At 41.5% G+C, this 23,545-nt stretch overlaps 1 protein-coding gene and 1 long non-coding RNA gene across 2 annotated transcripts in view; one reads left to right on the top strand and one right to left on the bottom strand.

Moving 5' to 3' along the window:
• Positions 1 to 23,545, top strand: part of patj (PATJ crumbs cell polarity complex component) — a 135,015-nt gene that overhangs the window by 24,655 nt on the left and 86,815 nt on the right. Inside the window, exons 15-19 of the mRNA XM_040128453.1 lie at positions 48 to 266; positions 638 to 721; positions 1,322 to 1,525; positions 17,992 to 18,201; positions 18,758 to 18,832. Of these exons, the coding sequence (XP_039984387.1) occupies positions 48 to 266; positions 638 to 721; positions 1,322 to 1,525; positions 17,992 to 18,201; positions 18,758 to 18,832 (792 nt within the window). The remainder of the gene's footprint in view (positions 1 to 47; positions 267 to 637; positions 722 to 1,321; positions 1,526 to 17,991; positions 18,202 to 18,757; positions 18,833 to 23,545) is intronic.
• LOC120790325 lies at positions 12,985 to 16,792 on the bottom strand. Its single transcript, XR_005707530.1, has 3 exons — positions 16,645 to 16,792; positions 15,363 to 15,469; positions 12,985 to 13,408 (listed from the first exon to the last, which is right to left on the bottom strand). It is a non-coding gene; the product is annotated as an uncharacterized LOC120790325 (long non-coding RNA).

The following is a 23,545-nucleotide window of genomic DNA, read 5'->3' as shown; positions in this document are numbered from 1 at the left end:
TTTTTAGTAAAAATTATATTTAATTTGGTTTGTGTTTGTGTGTGTAGGTGAATGATGTTCAACTCTACGGTAAGTCCCGTCGAGAAGTGGTATCATTCCTCAAAGAAGTGCCTCCCCCGTTCACTCTGGTCTGCTGCCGACACCCGACCTCTGACCTGGAACCGGAACCGGAACCAGAACCAGAATCTGAACGTGAGTCTGAACCTGAGCCAGTGTTACGACCAGGACGTGGACCGGCAGGACCATCACAGCCCAGTGTGGAGGAGGTGAGAGCATCAGGGAACAATATCACAGTAATAAGGAAAATGTTTTTCCAATATTGATAATTAATATGACAAATGTGTAAAAAATCACATGCAAAATAATCAAATTTATGTTCAATGTAATGAATTTTGTTCTTTTACAGGGGTAAAACAAATCACTTAATAACTCGTATGTTGGTTTTCAATTACAGTTTGCTTTGAATTATTGATTTTGATGTCAAATTTTTGTTGAATGAAAACACATTATGATCGTTGTATTGTCATATAACGATTCCAGTGCATAAATGATAGTACTGAAATATATTCCAGCCCTTCATACACACACACATACACAGTTAATCTAAACGTGTTGTGTTGTGTCGTGCGTTTGTCAGATCGAGCTGAAGCTGTCGTCGATGCTCTGCAGTCAGACGGTTGCGAGAAACGACAGCAGTGAACAGCAGCAGGCAGACAGACAGGTAACCCGTCTCACTGTGCACCTGGTGTGTTACTGCACGCACATCATGTACAAGTACACAAATTAGGCACTGGATAGTCATGACAGAGAAAACGCTTTGGTGCAAGCAAGAAGCAAAAGAGCTTTTCATTTGCTTTTAAACAAATGACACTAGAGAACATTCAGGGTTTTTATTCATAGTTTAAGTTTGTGCCGTGATGTTTTTCAGTGACCACACAGACACAGAAGAGCATCATGATCGAAAGGAATGACTCTGGAGTAATTTGAGTTTTTGAATTTGAGATGTAAAACCTGGATGGATTAAGAGACTGATGAAAATGGACAAATCCCTTACATCATTAATGTAAAATATTCAACATATTACACCAGAATGAGCATTTCAATATATTAATAATAATGATAATGGTGATAATGATAATAAAAATAATGATGATGATGAAAATAATAATAATGATGATAATAATAATAGCAATACCTTCTGACAGACAATTGGTAGGCGAGGTCTGATGATAATTGAATTTTGGATTTTCCTTTGAATATTTACATTTGCTTTAAGAGCTTTAATTCAGTCTGACAGTCTTGTGTCGTTTCTGTGCGACAGGAGCAGATATCCCCTGTGGAGGAGGTTCTGAAGGAGGATAAGATTCAACACAGCCAGCAGGAGGAGGAAGATGAGGAGCAAGATGAAGATGAAGATGAGGATGAAGATGAAGGGGAGCTGGCTCTGTGGTCCCCAGATGTTCAGCTGCTGGAGCTGCAGAAGGAGAGAGACAAAGGCCTCGGCTTCAGCATCCTTGACTACCAGGTAACAAAAAAAACGCTTTTCAGTTTCTGTTGCTTTTTTTTGGTGATATGTGACCGTAAACTGAATATCTTTGGTTTTTGTGCTGAATGGCGAACAAAACAAGACATCTTGAAGAGGTCGCTGTGGAGAAGTGGGAAATTACAAAGAGAATTTTGTTATTTTCTGACAACAGTCAACCAAGATTAGTTGATAATTAGAATAATTGTTGGTTGCAGCCGTAGAGGAAACCTGGATCTGGATGAGGTCTTAGATGTTGGTCCTCGTCCTTATATCTGTTCTATCTTTTCCACGTTGGCAGTGAAATGGGCCACAAAAGAAAGTTTTAGTTCTCTGATACCAAGCCTGAACTATTTGTTGAAGAAAATTTTTTGACCCCTAGAAAGGGGCCTGTATGTGAAGAAACAGCTATTAACCGTTATTAATAACAGTCACATATTGAAGTAAAAGAATCCAGTATCTGGAGTATGGCAGGATTTAGGATATCAAAACAAAATCACATTAGAGTTTGAGTTCTGCTCTTTACCTTCAGGACTGAATTTTTATGCTGTTACTAGAGGTGGTCTCCGTTCAAGAGAGGCGTTCCACCTCCACTATATAACAATGCCGAAAACTCTGTAACGGATGTAGAGCTGTTTTACTGTATAAGCAGAAACTTTGGCCTGCTGATGGCACTAGAGCAAGTCATCTTAAGGATTCATTCTGTGTTTTTCTACCAAAGATACATGGAACCATGATGGTCGCCTTTAACTTCAATTGTACAAAACTGGATCACGAAGCCTGGACTTCGTTGTCAGTCCATCAATTGTAAAATCTCTTGGGCTGCTCCATCTTGACTATTGTCGACCACAAACTACGAGCAAATCATGGTGTTTGCAGTTGTGGGTTTTTAAAAATGACGGGTCTACGACAATGCTGAGGAAAACGCAAGCTTCCTCGACGAATCAGTGACGTTCAGTGCTGCAAGCCCCACGATGACAATTCCAGAGCCTTAAGAAAACACTATCCCCGTCAAGCGGGGACCTTTTGGGGGTAAAAATGTCTCCCTGGAACTTAATATAGACCCTGGTTCCTCAGGTGTAAACGCAGGTAGAGAAAGTGAGTTCCTGCGGTGGGAACGCACCTGATGTCATGGCAATCCATTCAGTAATTGTTGACATGTTCAGTTTGGACCAGACTGATCCAGACTTTGATCAGTCTGGTCCTTGCATGTATAAAATCCATGTCCTCATGCCTCTGTGTGTGACAGGTACACACACAGAAACACACCCACACAGTTAATTACCTCCCTATGGTTGTTTCATGGTGACCACGTGGTGAAGCTGGCATGACTTGGCGCAGCTCAGGTCACTGCTCTGCGGTTTGTTGATGGGAAAATAAGCACCAAACCGTCTCTACAGAAAGCACAGTGAGGTTTATGAGTGTAAGAGTGGACAGCAGGACAGAGCGTGACTGGTCTGCTCGCACATCAGCAGGATCTGTTCTCTCTCTCTGTTTGGCTGCTGCTCTCAGTGTCACACAGCTTCTGACACAGCTTCAAGTGTCCTAGCTGGAAGGTCTGCTTTCAAAACCATGCTGTTGTTTTTACTAGATTTCACTCCATTTATTTCAAAAAATGTGCTTTATATCATTTTCCAAATCATACTGTCAGTTTCCTTCCTTCCAAGCAGTCATTGGTTTGAGGTCATTTCTAAAGAGATCAGACTTGACACTTGCTGCAGAGAGATAATCCATCATAGTCAACATTTAATCAAGTCCTTTTTTTTTTTTGTCAAAGTAGTGAATGAGTTGAAAGAGCACATGGATTCCAATAGTCTGTCATTATGATGGGTTCAGTTACTGAGTGAAGCTCTGACATCCAACATTTAGCTGTCGAGACTGGAAGGAATTCTCCACCTACATGTGCAGAGATGAGATGAGATGAGATGAGACGAGATGAGATGAGACAAGACGAGATATACCTTTACTTATTCCCCGTAGGGGAAATTAAATTTGACAATGCAGCACATGGGGATGTAGTTAACATCAAAGAGAGAAATTTCCATAAATATCTATATATCAGAAATGATTAAGATAAAAATAAAAAATATAAATAAATAAGAATAATAGATACAATAAAACCGATCTTTGAGTATATACGTGTGTATATCCTGTACGCCAAAGAGCTGTAGCTCTAGCCACTTACAGGTTTATGTTAACTAATTGCTAGTCCAACATCTAAAGCACAGCACGCTACGACTCAGGATCGGAGTGAATGTCTGATGGCTGATGGCACAAAGAGCCCCCTCAGCGCTTTGAGACACGTGGCTGGATGAGTCTGTGACTGGACGTGCTCCTGAGTCGCCTCCGCTCAGCACAGAGGGGTTGTCCGGGAAAGCTTTCAGCTTCCCTCTCGTCCTCTTCTCCGTCACTGCCTCCACACTGTCCGCCTCCATCCCCACCACAGAGCTGACGTTCCTCACCCCCCACCCAGAACACCAAAGCAAAAAAGATAACACTGGGCACTACAGACCGGCAGAACATCTGTAGCAGCCGAGTGCCCACTTTGAAAGACCTGAGCGTCCTCAGAAAGAACGGCCCTCGGTGTCTGACCAGTAAATACTTACGTGGTGTGAGGAGCTGCTGGTTCCGAGGTATTTTCCTCTAAAGTTTCATTTGAAAGCTTTTCTTTCAGTCCGCTTCTCAGTGTTCTACAACATAAACACAGACAGGAGTCTCCTGGATAATGTGACAACGATATGTGTTTATGCTCTGAGCACCAGTTTGAATTCTTTACACTTCAATCTGGATTTCCTTTTCTGTCAGCTTTCTGGGTGGCTTTAAATATTGCAATACCCAGACGAGACACTTCATGTTAATTATTGGGCTTTAGAAGTGTGCTTTGGACGGAGCCATACTAGCGGTTTCTCTCTGCTTTCAGTCTTTATGCTGAGCTGTTTATGAGAATGATATCAGTCTGAACATCCTACCATCAGAGAGACACAAACTACATTTCTTCTAAGCTTAATCTGATAGAAGTGAAGTTAAATCAGCAGATTCTTTTAAACTAAACATTTTCTGGGTTTGTAAGTGAGACAGTCCCAGACTTCGTGTTTCGAATCGTCGCTGTCTGGGGAGTAAATTTGGGAAACTCTGGTCTGCTGTGTTCTTCTCCCCCCACCCTGCTTCAGCGCTTTATCTCTAGGCACAGCTTCACCTCCAAGACCTCTGCCTCCTCCTCCCCCCTCCACCTCCTCAGTCGGATCCAGCTGAGGCAGTGGAGGGAGCTCCAGGTTAACTCCCTGTTGGTCCACATCCATGTCAGCCTGCACACACAGTATCTGCCCAGGAGGCCTGTATGTATGTGTGTGTGGTGAAAATCATTATCTTGTTTTTTTTTTTTTTTTCTTTAGAGGAGAACATTTGAACTACGTGATAAGAAATTAGAAATTAACCGTTAAAATTAATTTACATGTAATCAGATGGAATAAGATGTTTTGTGCCTGTGTGTGTGTGTGTGTGTGTGTGTGTGTGTGTGTGTGTGTGTGTGTGTGTGTGTTTAAGTAGCAGTGTGAGGCCAAACTTTCCTGAAACACTACTGTTAGTGCTAAAATGTATTAAAATGACTTAACACCACGTTCACGTTGGATTTAATCAAACCTAACAAACTGAACAGTGAATTGTACCTGTACATTGTAGCTTTGTTGGACTCAGCAATATTGCCCACTGTTACATTTTGGTCCACACATCTTCATCAGGTAAAACTCATGAATTGAATTTTCGTGTGGGATTTTGTGGTTCTTTCACAGTCAGAGTTGATGAGCCAACTTTCTCGAGGGTAAGAAAATTAAAGGAGGAGTAAGCGATTCTGGAGAAAGACAAATATACCCCTCCTTTCAGTGCTCCTTCAGTAGCTCCGCCCCCCAAATTCACAGATGTGAATTGCCAAGGCAACAACACCAACAACTGCGCCAGCTGAACAAAAGAGAAATATGGCGGAATCCAGAGCGTCTTATACAGCGTGGAAGTGGATCCTCCCTCATAGCTGAAGCAAAACTAACCTTATAATGTAAAACATCATCGAACAAACAACATGCATCCAAAACACAAGGGAGTAAAAACTAGTCAGAGTTAGGTGTTTAGATTGTTTTTTACAAAACTAGAGTGACAGAAGAGAGGAGCGTAGGTTTGTAGCTAAGCTAACAAGGAAGGAAGCGTTACCTGGCAGAGCATTTAGAATTATGCATCGATCCAAATAATCCCAAACTTGTGGTTTTAGGTCTTGGTGGCTATAAAACCCTTTGCACGTTGTACGGACAAAGACAATGATATAGATCAAACAACGAGAGAGCGCGTAATGTAACTAACGTTAGCTTGGTTGTGGGTTAGCAAACTGTCGCTACAGTGAAGCTAAACATGCAGAGAGGACGAGACGGTTTCCCAGAACCAGCGCAACAGCTACAGACAGCGATACTCACAACTCTCCTGCTACCATAGCTGACATCACACCAACAACATATCCTGGCAAACTAGAGAGTAGCTGAATGCCCCTGGGCAAGTAGTTTAACGTTACTGGACAACCACATGTGACACAGGTACCAGCTTGCTATCTAACCAGTTGGGATCAGCTATCACATTCATCAGCAAACGGGGCAACAAAAAAAATCACCTATTGGCTCCGTGAAACAGAGAAAAACTGTTGTTTCACACACCTGTCAAGCAGAAACCGTCTTGATGCTTTTCAACTCTCTGAGGTCTCTCCACCGTTGGAAAACCGCGCCAATGTTAACGCGGCTCTTCCTTGCCTGATCTGAATTTGACAAAAAGTGTATTGGATTAGAATCGCTGTCCATACCTTTAAGTCAGTCTTATTTTCTGGATCTTTAGTTGAAAGGCAGAATTTTACAACATGATGGTGATGGACTGCGACCACAGTTATTATACTTGTAAAAAGGTAATCCATTGTGCTTTATCAGCATAAAACTGCTAATAAAGACAGGAATGCTGTTCTGCGTTCATGGTGTCCTCTGAACACGGCGCTGATCATGGTCCTGATCATGGTCCTGATATTGGTCCTGACAACCCCACCGACATCAGAATGTTTCACCAGAGTATACAATAAAACGGGCACATCTCTAGTGTGCACGCAGTCTTGTACATGGTATCCGTGATGTATTTGTGCATGTATGCATGCTCTTTGCACACGTACAATATACAAACGTGTACATGTACTGTAGTGTACTTTTCATCTGGCTCCGTATTTCGCAGTTTCACGGTCCTCTTTGTTCTAATGAACAGACATCTTTAGTGCTGCAGCGTTATGAATTGATTAAAAAAAAAAATTAAAAAAACTGTCATTTGTAAAATATATTATTGTTCTGTTGGACACATCAGTATTGTGGCGTAACTCTGATTTACTAAAAATGATCCCAGGTGGATGTACAGCATAAGGACAGTTAACGCCCTTCCTGGTACCTCTGTGTTTAGTGTCGTCCATTTTTACAGATTCAAAACTAAACCAACCAGCCCAGAGTTTAATAAAGACAGAGGGAAACATCTGTTCTGATTCACTTCACTCCTCCATCCGTCTTTCACTTTCCTCCCTTCTTTCCTCACCTTCCGACAGTTTCTACCAGACGCAGGATGATTATGAAGACATACTCTGCAGCTGACCTCTGACCTGTGCTGTAGGAGGGACGCACTGTCACAGAGGTCAGGATCAGTGTCGTGGCGGCAGACAGTCTGGCAGACTGAGCAAGTGTTGTGGGTCTAAGTGTTGGGGGCCTCCAGGGGCCTCCAGGGGTCCCCAGCGGCCTCCTAACAGAGATAAATGAAGTGATACCCCTTGTGATTTTGCAGCTGTGAGGCTTAGTATCATACCGACTGGAAAGATTATCATTCACTAGAACTCCCATTCTGAACTGGCCTGTGGTTTCACTGGGAACATGAGCTGGACAGTGGACACAGAAAACCCATTCAAATTACCATCAGGTTCAGGTTCATTACCATCAGACATTAGATTGATAGTTTCTGTAAACAAGGCTAGTTTATTTTCACCACTTGCCACCGTCGCGGTACTAACCGGAGTATAAGGGGTATTATTGTTGCAATATTATTTGCAAATGTGTATGGAGAGTTGTGAAACCGAATCTAAGTCTGAATGTGTGTCCTCAGATTTGTGAAAGTGTAAGTGTCAGTTACGGCAGGAGTGTAGCAAAAGTCACATGAAAAAGAGCCAACGAGAGGCAAACCTAGGGTGGACATGAAGAATTGTTTCCCAACTCCTGCTGCTAAATACTCTAAGTTTTCACTCATAATAAAAGAGCATCTACATTCAGTTTTTTAAGTACATGTATTTGCAGATTATTTTACACATGTACAAGTCGTATTTGCATTTCCATATTGGTTTACGCATTCACAAACCTCAGTACACGTTTTTCAGATTTGTGTACACATTTGCAAGAAAATGGCTGAGTATCCTGCCGACGAGGCAAACACACAATTATTGACCTGATTTCTCCCGACTTGGAATGCCCACCTGATGGTTTGCAGCCCCATCCCCCTCAGTTAATATCGCTTGACATTGCCAAGCTTTGAGCTCTATTGCAGCACACGTCATTTACAGTGATAACAGAGGGAGATTTGCCAATCCAAATTCATAGCAATTGGAACAATGGGTCCCAGATTTCAGGGAGAGGTGGACAAAAGCAGCTTCTCGTTTTCAACCGGTAACCACTGATTTCAGCCGCTGATCACCGGTTGAAATTGGAATTCTTAAAAATTCCCAGAAAACTCAGTGTGCATTTGGCTATATAAAAAAATGTTATGATAGCTAACTCAGCACCACGTAATTGTGCAAAAAAGGCTTATTGGTCCATGGCAAAAAGTAGCCACCCTAATCTGGACATCCATCTATTCATCCACCCATTTTCCACCACTTATCCAGGTCTGGGTTGCATTGGCAGCAGACTAAAATACCCTGTACACTGCGTGAAATTGGGCTGTCTAAAACGTAAGTTGACAGTCGAGAGAGAAACGTTGTAAAATCTGTGACCGTCAATTCAAAACAGTGGTCCCAGAGAAAATTCAGTGACATTAATTTAGGATCAAATTCTTACAGTGTCAAAGCTACTACGACCCATATCTGCCAACTGATCAGAATACATCATGAAGTGATGCAGAACACATCAGCCAATTTTGTACGTGACGTTTTTGAATAAAAAACCCACACACTTTTCCTTAGCCACCACCTTGTCCATGCTCTCCTCCACCTCTCTCGTGGTTTTTCGATGCAGAGAAGTGCCAGCTCTATGACCAAAGCTTCTTTATTGTTGTGCTGCATTTTCAAAACGTTAGAGCAGCACAGATGGATGACTTGAGCTGAAGATGGGCCTCTGCTCTTGTATGCTTTTTGCTGTTTAAATCGTTCTGCTAAAATTCACCAGGCATTCATTGCACAGTGTGACATGCGTCAAACTGATATTGAACACAGATTGTGAACCAGGATTTTGTTAGACCCATTCCACACAATGTGACATAAAGTAAACTAAACAACTTACTTAGTTGTTGTTGTCGTCTTAAGGAAAGTAGCCCAAACGTCGTCCTCCCACATCCCACAGCTGTTCCTGGGGAATCCTCATCCCAGATGAGAGGGGCTATGTAATCCCTACAGTGTGTTCTGGGTCTACATCTGGTTCTCCTCCCAGTTGGAATTGCCTGTGTCCAGTAGGCATCCGAATTGTACCCTCACCTAAATGGTCAGGCCGTTAAGGGCAATCAGGATCCTGGTGGAAACTAGTGAAGGACGTAGCACTGTTTTTATGTGGCAGGGTAAGTTTTAATGACGACCAGCTGATGTAACCCGTATTCTCGTACAGTAGCATCTATTGTCCTCAGTCTCTGGGCAGCTTCAGAGGCTGCTAATATATTATATTAAACAGTATCCTTTTAATTGCACAATGGCTCATTGAAGTCTGAAAATTGCACATGAATACCTCAAAAATCCTTGCTTCAAATCAGCAAAACATTATTTAAGTAGCCGACAGACATCTGAGGGCATTTTCAGAGAATGTGAAGGCTTCAGTGGCGTTTTTGATGAGTTTGAGCTTTTACTGGACAACTGACAGTAAACTTTCTCTCTACTGAGACAGTTTCTAGGAGAAGTTAAGGAGACAAGATGAGACGAGACAGGTAAAATATGGACAGACAAATGCTCATATAGATGGATGGTTGACAGAGGAGGTAGTCAGGACAGATGGTATTGTTGTTGGGCTGTAGGACAGACTGGGTTCAGTGGACTGGAAATACTTTTGCTCAAAAAACTTTGCTCAAAACTCAGGACATGGTGTATTTGTTTTGTATGCAGTCACATTTATAATCCAATATCATAGTTCATTTGGCCTCTTTAAGTTTTCAGGTTAAACAGCAGCTGCAATGTCTCCAAGAGTCTGAACATACTCACCAGCCAATCAGAAATCAACCACTTTCTGGCTCCCTCTCACTTCTGTACCTCATAAATGACTTAGTTCATTGTAGAGGCAGTATGATGACATTGTGTGTGTGTGTGTGTGTGTGTGTGTGTGTGTGTGTGTGTGTGTGTGTGTGTGTGTGTGTGTGTGTGTGTGTGTCTGTGTGTGTGTGTGTGTGTGTGTCTGTGTGTGTGTGTGTGTGTGTGTGTGTGTTTGTTTGTCATAGCTGGTTGGTCTTGGCTTCAGCCTCAGATTTGGACAATGGAGCTTCTGTTCAGAGACCAGCCGGAACCACACACACACACACACACACACACACACACACACACACACACACACACGTTCATGGTTCTACATTTGTGAGGACCCTCTTTGACATAATACAGTTCCTACCCGCTAACTCTGACCATAACCCTAAAAGCAGTTTTAACTTGAAAACACTCTTTTGAAGAAGCCAGGACCAAACAAATGTTTTCATCTTTTCTTGAACGTCCTGCACAACAAGACGAGAAACCTGGTTTCTGTAAAGGATGTTGCTGACGTAGAATATAGGCTATATTATAAAATAGAGCAAAAAAAATATAAAAAAAAATAATAAAAAAATATTCTTGTTCCAGAAATGTCCGTGCTTTCCAAAAATTTTTGCTTTTTCTCAAAATGTCCTCATGCTCCGGATCTAAAACTGACATAAGTCCCCAGAAAGGTACAGTAGAAGAACCAGAACACACACACATTCACACATACACATCGTCCCATCACATCTCGCTCTCTCTGATTTCATTTACTTTATCTCAAGACAGTGAGATTTTATTTTATTTATTTTAGCTCACTTCCTCTTCTGTATTACTATAAATCATACAGTATGTACTAATGTTTCCACCGCGTTATTTGCATATATTTAACAAAAAATTATTGCACTGTATTGTCCTTATTAAAAGATGACCACCCCCTTTTGCATCACCTTTTCTTCACTGTCCTCTCTCTCTCTCTCTCTCTCTCTCTCTCTCTCTGTCTCTCTCTCTCTCTGTCTCTCTGTCTCTCTCTCTCTCTCTCTGTCTCTCTGTCTCTCTCTCTCTCTCTCTCTCTCTCTCGCCCAAGGGCATGTCGGTCCGTGCTTCCTGCCAAACTGTTTCCTGTTACTGACTCTCCGGCCGTCAGAGTTGAGTGAAAGATGGTTTCAGGCAATAAGGGAAGAGCTGATCTGATCTGTCTGTCGACTTGGGCAGATAGTTTCCACTAAAACCTGACACCTTTTAAGATGTGACTAGTTTCATACATGGAAAATGTGTTTTCTCCAAAGATTTTGTTATTTTCTAAGTGGAGAAACCTCTGAAATAGCATGTTGACCATCAGCAAAACAATTAAAGTTCAGGTCTTTCCATTAGAAAAAACAGACAAATACTGATCAGTTCTTTTTCCCAATAGAACGTTTTCACGGAAGACATTTTTACTTGTTAAAGCAGGAAAAGCACAGGTGAAACAAATTTCGTTAAGGATGGCTCAGCTCCACCAAGCGCCCCAATAAGCCAGCATAATGTATACAACACCAGGAGCCTGGAACTGGCTCACCTAAATTGACTGCAGTCATTATTAATGTTATCAAGTGCACCTATGGTCGCCCTGAGCCAAAAATGTCTCCTGAGAAAAAGGTCTATTGGAATTGATCAAACTGTATCAGATCCATCATAGTGGAAAGAAGTAATACTGACGGGTCGATGTTCAGCTGCTGTTTACAAGGACACTTTCAACACTGTGTGTCAGCAAAATGTTGTAGCATCCTCTCATTAGTGTTCACTTTCTCTCAAAGAAGTTAACAATGACCATTGATGACTGAATTTTATAAAATACGAATTTTTAGGTATGTAATTGTATCTTTTCTTGAAGATCTCAGCACAGGGCGACTCGAGTCATCTGTTACTTGCAGGTTTGGTGGTTCGATTGCTCTACTTACTGCCCACCAGGCACTGAGCCCCATCGGAGTGTGTGTGTGTGTGTGTGTGTGAATGGGTGAATGAGAGGCAAATTGTAATCATTGTAGCACTTCTTCAGCTAAATCCTCCATTTTAAAGGACAAAACTGCACTTCAGAACAACACATGGAAGGATTTTCTGATCTGACCGCCCAGTGTTGTCAGTGCCTTCTAGGGCTGTCGTAGAATATTCTAAATTCAAATATATAATCGAATTTAAAAAACAAAACAAAAAAAACCCCAGAAATTTGATAGCGAAAAAAAAAAGCAGCACTACCGCAGCTGTCTGCCTCGCGAGTTTTGGCGTTGGCCTGGGCCGCTGCACTGAATACACTGCATGACACACAGGAGTCACACAACGTCACCTTCACTGATTGGAAATGAAATGTAGGTGAAGCTGAAACGAGCTAATAATTCAGCAACAACCGTGTGGTAATGATGGCAGAGAGTTAACGACCCATCTCAGCTGCAGAGAGAGTGATTTGCACTCCGATCAATCTAAAAAGCCCCATCTGGAAATACTTTGGATTTTGGTCAGTAGACGGCAAAACTGTGGAACCTGGAGATAAAGTTGCATGTGAGCTATGTAAGCTATGTAAGCTACAGTTAGCCTAGCATTCCAGCCCTGGCAACCTGAGGGTTCATCTCGAAAATATGCACCCAAGTAGTTATGTCCCTCGTTGTATTGGTTTGGCCTCTTATGGACATAATGGGCAAAAACAAATATTCAAATGGTTCGAACCTGTGTGTTTTTAGAAGGATTAACTGAGCTGTTGTTAGTTTTAACAGTTTTGATAACACTAGTGCCTTCCAACACTGCTACAAATCACTGCGGCAAACATAAAACCGGATCTTACACTGCTCTGCTTAAGGTCTGGTTAGGGTTCTTCCTTGCTCCCAATGGATAAGTGTCATAATTCCTAAAACTACTAGAGGGCGCTGTAACTGAACCTAAACAGTTGTTACTTCTGGGTCCTTGTTTCAACTACGGAAGCTGTTGTTGTTGGGTTTTTGTTTTAATTCATTTGTTTGCTGGTTGATTTAGAAAAAGCACTTTATAATTCCAGACCATGTACAGTTTACCATTAGTCCTTAAATATAATATGACCCCACTTTTTCAAATGTAATATACAGGAAAAAAAAAAACATATTTGGGCCAATATGGTATGTAGACAGCTTACATTCCCCCATATGTGACTGCGTAACATTTGATTGTGACACCATGTCCATTAATGTGCTTAGCAGCTTCCATCAGATGTTGAATCTGCTGCAGAGATTAGGTCACATTCAGACACCAGAGCATCAGTGAGGTCCAGCACTGATGTGGGTGATCAGGTCTAGCTCACAGTCGGTCTTCAGTTCATCCCAAAGGTGTTGGATGTGGTTAAAGTCAGGACTCTGTGCTGACCGGTCAAGTTCTCCCACACCAAACTGGGAAAACCATTTCTTTGTGGAGCTGGTTTTGTGGCACTGTCATTTTGAAACAACAAAGAGATAAACACAAACACTTAATACAAAGCTGGAAGAAGAGTATTGTCTAAAATATCATTGTATGCCGGATTAATAAGATTTGCCTTTATTGGAACCAGGGACTGAAAGCAGGAAAAACTGACCTGGACTAAAATTATGTAGACAGGAGTGTCCATATATTTTTGGCCACAAAGTGTATATTCATTATGAGTAAATATAAAGAAGTATTGGAAGTGCTTTGTTCATCTTATCAAAACTCAGAGGCTCTGAAAGGAAAAATAAAATAAAATAAAAATATAAAATATAAAGTCCAGTCTCGGAGCTCCTAAAAATGCTTTGACTCCCTGTTTATTTCAGTTGAAAAATCCTCCCAAATTTCCATCTAACTGGCATCATAAAGGTCTTAAAAAGTCTAACTCTGTGTAGACACCCTTTAACCTACATATCCCAAAAAACCCCAAACGTCTTCATCGTTATCTGTACTTTTGGCAGGGTACATTTTTAATTTCTTTTTTTCCACACTTTCTCCTACGTTTTTTTTCTGATTTCTCCACTTTTTGACAGCAGAGGCCTTTCTTTTTCCGGAGGATCTTGTAGGAGTAGAGGACTTGAGTTCTGACTCCTCACCACCTGTAGCCATGTTGTTCAGTCTAAAAATACAGTGTGGCTTTGTTCTGGCAGCCTGAAACTTGGCACAGCAGCTTGTACTGCTGCGCGGGCGATGCCCAGGGTTCAACACGGGGGAATTCACAAAATGTACATCTACTCTATCCAGGAGAGGGTTTTATGGTTGGTATATGAGTCTCTGAGGGGTTTGGATTCTGAGTAGGACCGGGTCATCCTTCTGGTTAGTCTGGTTAAAGACGGAGCAGAGACGAGGGGTGTTTATGGAGTTTATCTGCTCACATCATGAACAGGACCGCAAAAGTTCAGGGATCATCATTTACTTCCAGAGTCTTGTAATATTTTTAAACTTCTGAACTTCAGAAAGACGAAACATATGCATGTCAAAAAAGGCCGACGCCATCGAAGTTCCCACTGGTATCCATGTCCTCAGCGAAATCTAATTCATACAGTACACGTTATGGCACAGGTCTGCATTCTAATAATTCCTAATAATGTCATAAGAGGTTTCAGGGGAAGAACTCATTTGGTGCTAATTACAGGCAGAGTAGTGCTGCTAGTCCATTGTTACACTCCTGAGTAGCGAATGCCTAACAAATGCCAAGGTAGTGCACAGTAGGTCAACTGAACATGCAAACATTTCTAGAGGTAAGCAAATCATCTAACATGAAGAGTGAGGTGTACAATAATAAATTCATGATAAATAAATACTCTCTACTTAGATTTAAATTTAGCAGTTATTTGACAGAAATCAACAACCGCTCATAAGCTCGGGACTGTATCTCCCCAAAATTAAAACCACTGTTTTTTTTTTTTTTCCCTCTTTTTCAAGAAATTAGAAAATAAAACACCACCCAGCGCGGCATTATTTATACTCAGGAATGTGGATAAATAAACAGTTGTCCTAAAAATCTCAACTGGTGTTCTTATACTAGAACAGAACTTGTTCCTCCTTTTTAAAAAGAGAAAAAAAACATTATACAGTCGACAATCCTGTCTACAAGGCCTCACTATCTAAGATCCACATTAAGCATCTTTTTCTCTTCATTTCAGCCTCCATCCAGACTAAAACTGCCTTTTCTCTCCCTCCACAATGGAGCTTTTCCAAAACAGCCTCCAGAGTGTGTAAATCTTTGAACTCCAGTTTGGTGTTTCAGCGTGTCCGGGGTCAGTCAAGCTTTTACAAAACAATAACATAAGCTGCTCACTGAGGGTCAGAGCTTTGTGACGTTAAAGTTTATATAGCCTTTAGTTGTCTCTAACTTTCTCTGTGATGGTACATTTTAAACGTTGTTATAACCGAACACGCGCCAGAGCTGTCGTCTTTTACCTGATTTATGTCGATTTTGTCAGACGACATCCCGACCACGACATAATGATTTTATCAGCGGGCTGTCTTTCTCACTCCTCTCCAGATTTTGTTTTGTTGTTTTCCAACTGAAAAGTGGAAAAATGAAGAAGAGGAGGTTAAGCTGCTTTCAGGTGCTTTTCAGGTGTGAAACACAGTGAAACACCATTCGGGTGTCTCACTGTGGACAGAGCTCGCTACAATAACCACCAGGAAACACTAATGTGGACGCAGGTCGTTTTTACATGAAAACAACGTTTTCAAATTCAGACTGATTCATTAAGACATAGTCTTGAGTTTCAGTTAGCTGTTAATAACCTCAGACAAATTCATAGCGAATAACCAAGACACCCTGAGGAACTTTAAAGGGTAATTTAACACCAAGCTCTCAGGTTGAATGTTGAAAGTCTGCTGCGCCTTTAAGCACACCCAAGAGTTATGTCCCTGTGTACTGACGCATCCTGGAGTACACTCTTACATCACTGCAGCAAGGTGAGAAACCCCTGGAAGTCCGCAGAGACAAGATTTTAGATGGATATCTTTAAAGCTTTACTTACTGATATTTTTGATAATATTTGTAATTTGAGTGTGGAAGTTCTGTCTTAACCTCTGGAAACAATAATATGAGCTTGAAGTTCCACTGGCCAGCCAATTGGAGCTTTGAGCTGCATCTCAGTCTTTAGCAAATGGACACCAGAATTCATCCATGGATAGTGACAAGGGTTATGACCTTTCCACACAAAGTTCAAGGATTTGTGAAGAGTTTTTCATGGCAGACACATCATCCTTTTGCCATCATTGTAATTGATGGTGTGCAAAAGAGAACACACACTCAAAGCAAACAGAGCACCAAAAGTTAAGTCCAAAGAGTGAATACTACATGTCAACACTCAGACAGATCATATTTCAGATCATCCGCAGCCTGAAACAGTATATTGTGATATTAGATGATACTTTAACTACTGAGAGCTGGCTGGAAAACAGGTGGTTAAAGTTCTGTCATGCTGCGTTCATATCATGTCAAACTTTATTTAAATATGAACCTCTGACTGTAGTAAATGTTCACATCAACCACATGCTGCTGGACAAGTGCCGAATTTCACTGAAGCAGCATGAAATTGTGTCTTCACATGTTTCAGTTCTTGTTTTAAAGTCACAAATCTCTTAGTCTCCAATGTTCCGACAGGAAGGATGTTGAAAACAGCTCGTGTGTGTTGATAGGTTTCAGTTTCAACATTTAAATTGGTCTTCTAAAGTCACCTACCGTCCTCCTTCAAATGTTGAAATCCAGATTTTTCCTCCTTTTACATTCCGTCCTCCTTCCTGTCACTTCACCTACACATCTAGGATTTCTCCATCTCTTGTTTGGGTGCTGTGACCTTTGACCTTGTTGGTTGCGGGAAAAACTGGATGATTAGAAAGTGAAGCCTTTTCTTCCATCGACCTCACCTCTGCATGTTTATATGTGTGTTGTTGTGTGTTTGTGTAAATGGATCATCAGTGGTCATTTCTCTGGTCTCTGTCTCCCCCTGCCTGTTTCTCTGCCGCTCTGCCTTTTGTGTGTCTCTGCTCAGATCCACACTCTGAATGATGGGATGATGATAACTGTGAGTATGTCCTCCTCTCTCTGACTGCCTCCCCTGTGTTGGTGGAGCGATGGGAGAAACACAAGTCATGGTCTAAGACTAGATTTCTCATTGGGTCTGAAAATAAACAACTCCAAGCACCCAAGACTTGTTGATAATGAAGACTAGAAGGAGCCATATCAGTGGTTAAGGGTAGATTGACCTGGATTCGGTATTGGTGAGACTGCTTGCAGCCCTCGCCAGGGTGGACTTGAATTATCTTGAAGTGCGGACAGGTGCTGTGTTCAACAAGTGTTCCAGGAAACATTCTTGAAACGTTCTCATCATTTCTGGTGTACTTTCTGCCGGCGTCTTTTCTTGTAGAGTTTGTGACCTGTTTTTTAATTTTTAAAAACGTAGATGCAGTGTTTCCCCTCATTGTTTTTGTGCGCTCACAAAGCGCGCACGTTCCGGCGGCTATCTGCCGGCACCAGAAGCGCTCTTGAGGCCGAAGTACATACAGTTTGTATCCATTTGCTCCCCTGCCAGACAGCAGAGAGACCCACCTCCCCTCCCCCCCTAACTTTATCAAGGTAACCTCCTCCTCATCACCGCTAGCATCACTTCTCTTTCTTCTTTTGATCAGCCAGTCTTTTAAACACCTCTGAAAGGTCAAACGGGATTTTACCAACAAGCTAATAGTTTATGTTTATGCTTTATGGTTTCATTTTCAATGATAAAATAACTTACATTTACAACCTTTCTTTAAGGGAATCCCATCCAAATAAGATTGAAATCTCTGTGAGGGAATCTGTCAATTCTCTTTGAGAACACCAGGAAGAAGAAAACATACGGTGCATGTGGAATACCTACTGTCTTTTTATCAAGATGGATCTTTCAAATGTTATTAATTTCAAAGATGAGTACGTTTGCTGTGTGCTTGCTAGTTCTCGTTGCTACGGTGCTTGAATGTTACTTTGGACAAAAGCCTCTGCCAAATAAATGTTATGTAATGGTGATTGTTACCTTTCTGTCTTTTTCTCCAGGACCCGTTAGATCCTGGTCGCTGCGTGATGGTGATTCGTTCTCTGGTTCCTGGTGGCTCAGCAGAGCATCATGGTGGTCTCCTTCCTGGAGACCAGCTGGTTTCAGTCAACCAGACCCAGCTGGACCTGCTCACCCTGGCTCAAGCTGTGGAGGTCTTGAAGTCTGCCCCACCTGGCACAGTTCGCCTGGGTATCCGGAAGCCTCTGGTGGTAAGTCTAGACCTCCTAGTTTTAGGTCCAGGTCTTATAAGTATGTTTAAACCTTTTAGCTGTAGGTGCTGGACCTTTTAGCTTTAGATCTAGAGCAGAGCTTTTGGTTGTAGGTCCAAACCTTCTACTTATGGTCTGGGCCTTCTAGCTGTAGGTGTCGACCCTCTAGCTGTTGGTCCAGACCATCTAGTTTTAGGTCCAAACTTTCTCCTTTTACATTTAGACCCTCTACTTTTAGGTCCAGACCTTTTGTATTTTGGGTTGTCCAAATCCTCTGGGAGTGGATCCAGACCTTGTAGTTTTAAGTCCAGACATTCTAGTTTTACATCCAAACCTTCTAGTAGATCCTGACCTGATTTGTTGGAACGAAAAACCCCAGACTCTTGGCCCTTCAGGGTTCACAACTCCCCATTCCTCTTCTAGTTATATGTCGAGTTCTTCTGGTTGTTGTTTGAGATCAGAGAACGTGCAGCAGCAGTTTCTGTTCGGTACAGCGAAAGTTGACCTTCCAGCTACATGTGTTGGTTTTACTCTGATCTGCATCCTGTCTGTGCAGGGGGAGGGATCAGAGGGGAGGACAGAGGACAGCAGCCAGGTGTCTCTCAACAACACTCAGCTACGTGTACCAAAGGTAACACACACACACACCATTACACTCATACATGTTTTAAACTATATGACCCAGAATAATGCCAGTGTTTCTGAGTTGTGTTTACAAGCAATGGAGGGAATTTCCCCCCGACCACTATAACACGCCTTTTTCGCTGCGTTACGTGAATAAGTTTCAGCTTTCTTAAATTTTTTACGTCCTGAAGGAGATAACATCATGGGGTCTTCAGTTTCATCAAAATTATCCATCTTTAAAGGTGACTTTGATCAAAAGTTATGCCGAAATTCCCTTTCAGGCAGCACATCTCCGGCTGATCAGAATTGCAGCCATGTTTGTCACTTGACCTGAATACTGCATACTGATTCGCTGCACAAATTTTTCAGGTTGTGCTCAACAACAGCAATGGCGTTTTCTGTCTTGTGCTGTAAAACGTGAACTCGCAATCAGTCGTGATTGTGTCACCATCGTCACGGTGGCATCGTCCACTGGCCCAACCCCAGTATGTGGTACAGTCAGTAAATCCCTTGGAGGCAGATTTTAGGCTGTATACATAAATTGACTTGAGGACATTTATATCAAAAACCAGAGACCATCTTCAAGCGGAGACAGTGGGTGCCCGTCTCCATTCCTCTCTGTCTTTCTCTGACATGTTAATCAAGTCTAATCCACATTAATTGGACCATTAAGATTTTCTCCTCTTTCACATTATTCACTACCTCTCTCTCTTACTCTGCCCCTCTGTCCTCCCTCTTTCTCCTTCCATCTCTCTTCATCGTCCACTCATAAATCTCTCGTCTCTGTCTCTTTATCTCCCCTCGTAACTCATTTCTCTCGGTCTGGATATCAGATGAACAGCACTGCCAGAGTGTTTGACTACAAAGAAAAATAAATGGAGAAATAAAAAAATGTAAATAAATACTTAGAGCGTGACAGGAATGAAGAGAAACAGATGCAGAGTACAGACTGGATTTATCTCGGTGGAAACCTCCAAATGTTAAGTGTGAATTTACACTGCTGTAAAACAATAGGAGAAAAAAACCGTTAACGGAATGAAGACAACCACTGATAAGGACAAATGCTACATGTGGTGATTGTCATGTCTAGCACCCCCGTTAATATAGTTGGCTGGATAAAATATTAGAAACACCTAGTATATCATATACAGGCAAATAAACACTTCTGCAACAGTTTCAACACAAACTGAACATTAGAACCTTCTGGAGGGAGGATTTATTGCAGGACTGTGGGATTAGACTGCATTAGTTTGAGCTAGGTGTCTCCAATAAACAAGCAACTGAGTGTATGAGCTGCTTTTGCTTTTAGTTGTCACATAACCTCTGGATTTTTTCCCTTTTGTCTGACAGCTCAAAGTAGAGAGATGAAGGACTGGAATTAGAGTAGTCAGTCAGTCAGTATAGAAAGTACACACTGTGTGCAAAGGTTGACTGGGCAGTATTTTGGTCGTCAGTACTCAAGGCTTGTGTAATAAATCCTGAACAATACTAATAATAAATTTTGAGGATGATATTTTAGAATTTAGAAAAATGTGATATAGGATGATCATATATGATCTGACCATATATCGTCCAATATAAAATGTTTTCACGCGTAGACGCATGACATAAAAAATCATTAGTTAGTTTGATCTGAAGAGACTCAGGAGGGGAACCAAGGATGGTCAAGTTAAATGTCACACGTCTGAGCTACTGGGCCAACAGGACGCCCCCCCCTAAACTCATGTACCAACTTACCTCGAACAAGTCTTTGACATTTTTGAACTCTAAGTTTTTTGCCATATATATGCACTGATACACACCCGTGAAGCTAAAACAAACTGGTCATATCTACTATGTCTATACACTTTTGAGTTTTCCTCAGTGACTCTTCTTTTAGAAGCATCCAGCGCCCCTTTCTCTCAGTTGAGAGAAGGAAATATGGTGATAAAGTTGGCTGATGCATCTTTTTTTGAAAGCTTTTACTGTGACGCAGCTGCAGGCAGGCAGTACATGCTCTCCTCTTAGTCATTTCTAATTACTTCTTGGAATTTGTATGCAAAAGACTTTTCTAAATCTGGCATCAGTCACACAGTCCATTGAAGAGCAAGCCACACCTACAAGAATTTGGCCACTACTTAGAAAAAGAATGGAAGGTATGGAATATTTTGGCATCATTCAAAAACACTGAAAAACTAGAGACCGTCTTGTGACGGGATCACACCCACCCGTTCAGCGCACAGATAGCGTGAAGTGTTGGACTAGTGAATTCAGTGAAAAAACGAACTCCTGCGCTTCACCATTCAGGACTTTTTAGCCAAAGTATAAATTACTGTGGAGCTTTCTGCAACGAAAACTAATCAGTTCTTCTTTGGCTCATAGCTGAGCTTTCCATGAATCCATCAGAAATCTGTTGAGTAGCGAAATCCTGCTAACAGTCAGAGGAAAAGGACTGAAAGCACAATCTTTGCGGTGGTAATAAATCAGTGTTTGTTCTGCTGTTGAGAATGCGGGACACAATATACACACTTCTCTTCAGAAAGCCGGGTTTTCTGTCTCCTCCTGTCTTCGAAGCTTTGTTTTTTCTTTGATCTTTCATCTTATCTTCTCCTTTTTTCTTTTTACTTAATCTCTCCTCTCTCTTTCACCTCCTTCCTCCCCTGCCCTCTATCAACTTTCCTTCTCCTCTTTCATCTTCTATTCTCCTCTCTATCACCTTCTTTCACCCTCTCTCTCTCTCTCCCTCTCCTCTCCCTCCTCTCTGTCTCTGCGAAGCTGCTGACTCAGCTGGATGGCTGGATGGTATAAAGTGCTCTATCAGCTCAACCAGCAGCATTTCTCTCTTAAGTGAGTCGGGGGGTGGAGAGGGTTCTGGGGTACTCTGAGGACACTCTGGTCCTCCAGCATCAGTACACTCAGTACTGCAGTACTCAAGGTAAACACTACTGCAGTACTGATGAGTTGAGCTACGTGGACGGAAGTGTTTATTAAACTGTTTATAGTTTATCAAATGAAAACTCTGGGCCAGAGAGCCGCTTTGCACAACAGTGTTATATGGAAATGGGAAGAAAAAGAATTAAGTATGCGTAAAGTTATCTTCGTCCTCGCTTCACGCAGAAAACGAATATTGTTCCCTTTTTTATTTTTTATGATGGACTCTTGTTTTTCTTTTTTTTTTTGCATTTGTGTGCAATATTTTATTTGACACCATGAAATCTTTCTTAAGAACATGTTCCAAAACTCCACACAGACGTTTGTGTCTGGAGAAAAATGGCTTCTAGATCGTTTCTTAGTGTCATCAAACACTTCTGTTCTTTTTCTTGTGCACACAAGATAGTAACTTCTACACACAAATTATCTTGTGCCTAAGCTGGTAACTTGTGCATTATGTTTGGGAAAATATCCGAAAAGTTGTACAATCCGTGATTGTAATGGATGACACGGGGGCCAGGTACCACCTGACGCAAAGTGGATGGTTTGTGAACATACAGACTTGGAGAGTATTATCCCCATTATGCCACGGCCACCTGCCAACACTTTGGCATAAATAATCAAACTAAAAAAATCGGTCGTTAATTTACACACACAGCTAATTTTGATCTCGCTTGCTATTTTAAGCATCATAAAATATAGTTCCTGTGTCTCCAGCGGTGATAACATTACACAGGCTGCCCCTCTCTCCCGCCTCTGTCACAGATTCGCTCTCTCCCTCACTCCCTCACTCTTCATCGCATCACATCTCTTTATTTTCTGTGCCGTTTTGGTCGCATTTCCTCTCCGATCTTCTTTCCTTTACACTGCAGATGTCCCCCGGACACAGACGACCAGGTCCCTGCAGCTAACGTTATTTAGCTCTTCTGTTTTAGTCCAATTTGCTCTTCCCTGTTTCCAGACTCACACAAATGTGAGACACATTTAAAATTACATTTGCGTGGTTCTCGCTGAGAAGCTTTTTAATTTTTTTTCCATTGTTGTCAGTGGTTACACAAATAACCCTAGCGCCGTACTTAGCTGAGGCTTGGCTGTTGCTACAGTTTAATAAGGGAAAATTAATTTAGAGCAGCAAACAAACACCTATGTCATAGATGTGCTGTTACACTGTCCGGTTACTAAAACTTAATCCACACCTTCCAACCAATTAGAATCCAAAATTTTCACTGGCCATGGTATAATATCTTTATTAAGTACTCTTGAAAAAGATGACTGTTTTTTTTCCCCTTGCAACAAGTTGCTCAAGTTTTTAAAACCCTTACTTAGTAAGATTATTATCTTGTGCGCTCAACATATCACTCTAAACGTTTGCTCAACAATGTGATAATAAACTTACAAGACAATAGTTTGAACGCACAAGATGTCACTATGTCAGTAAGTTAATTAAATCCTTATCTTTGCACAAAAGACTCGTATCCATGTGCTCTGCACAAGATATTGGGTACATATATTGTGCACACACTTGTCATCCAACATTATAATTTCTGTGCAACCTTGTGGCAATATTTTGTGCTCACAAGTTACTGTACTACCCTGCATATCTTTTTTTTTTTTAAATTTAGATGATAGTTTTACAAGACAATAAGTTCTTCAAAGAAATTATAAATAATTTAATAATAACTAAGTCATATATTTTGTATGCAAGATGTCAATTCGTGTGCACAAGTTAATAAGACCTTTACTTGTTCACACAACATTACAAACCCAGATGAGGATTGCAAATAAGGCTCTAAATAACTTTATAACAAGA

Source organism: Xiphias gladius, chromosome 6 (assembly GCF_016859285.1).
Source record: "Xiphias gladius isolate SHS-SW01 ecotype Sanya breed wild chromosome 6, ASM1685928v1, whole genome shotgun sequence".
In the NCBI taxonomy this organism is placed as follows: domain Eukaryota; kingdom Metazoa; phylum Chordata; class Actinopteri; order Istiophoriformes; family Xiphiidae; genus Xiphias; species Xiphias gladius.
Note: the sequence above shows the minus strand (reverse complement) of the source record. Positions and strands in the feature narration are given on the sequence as shown.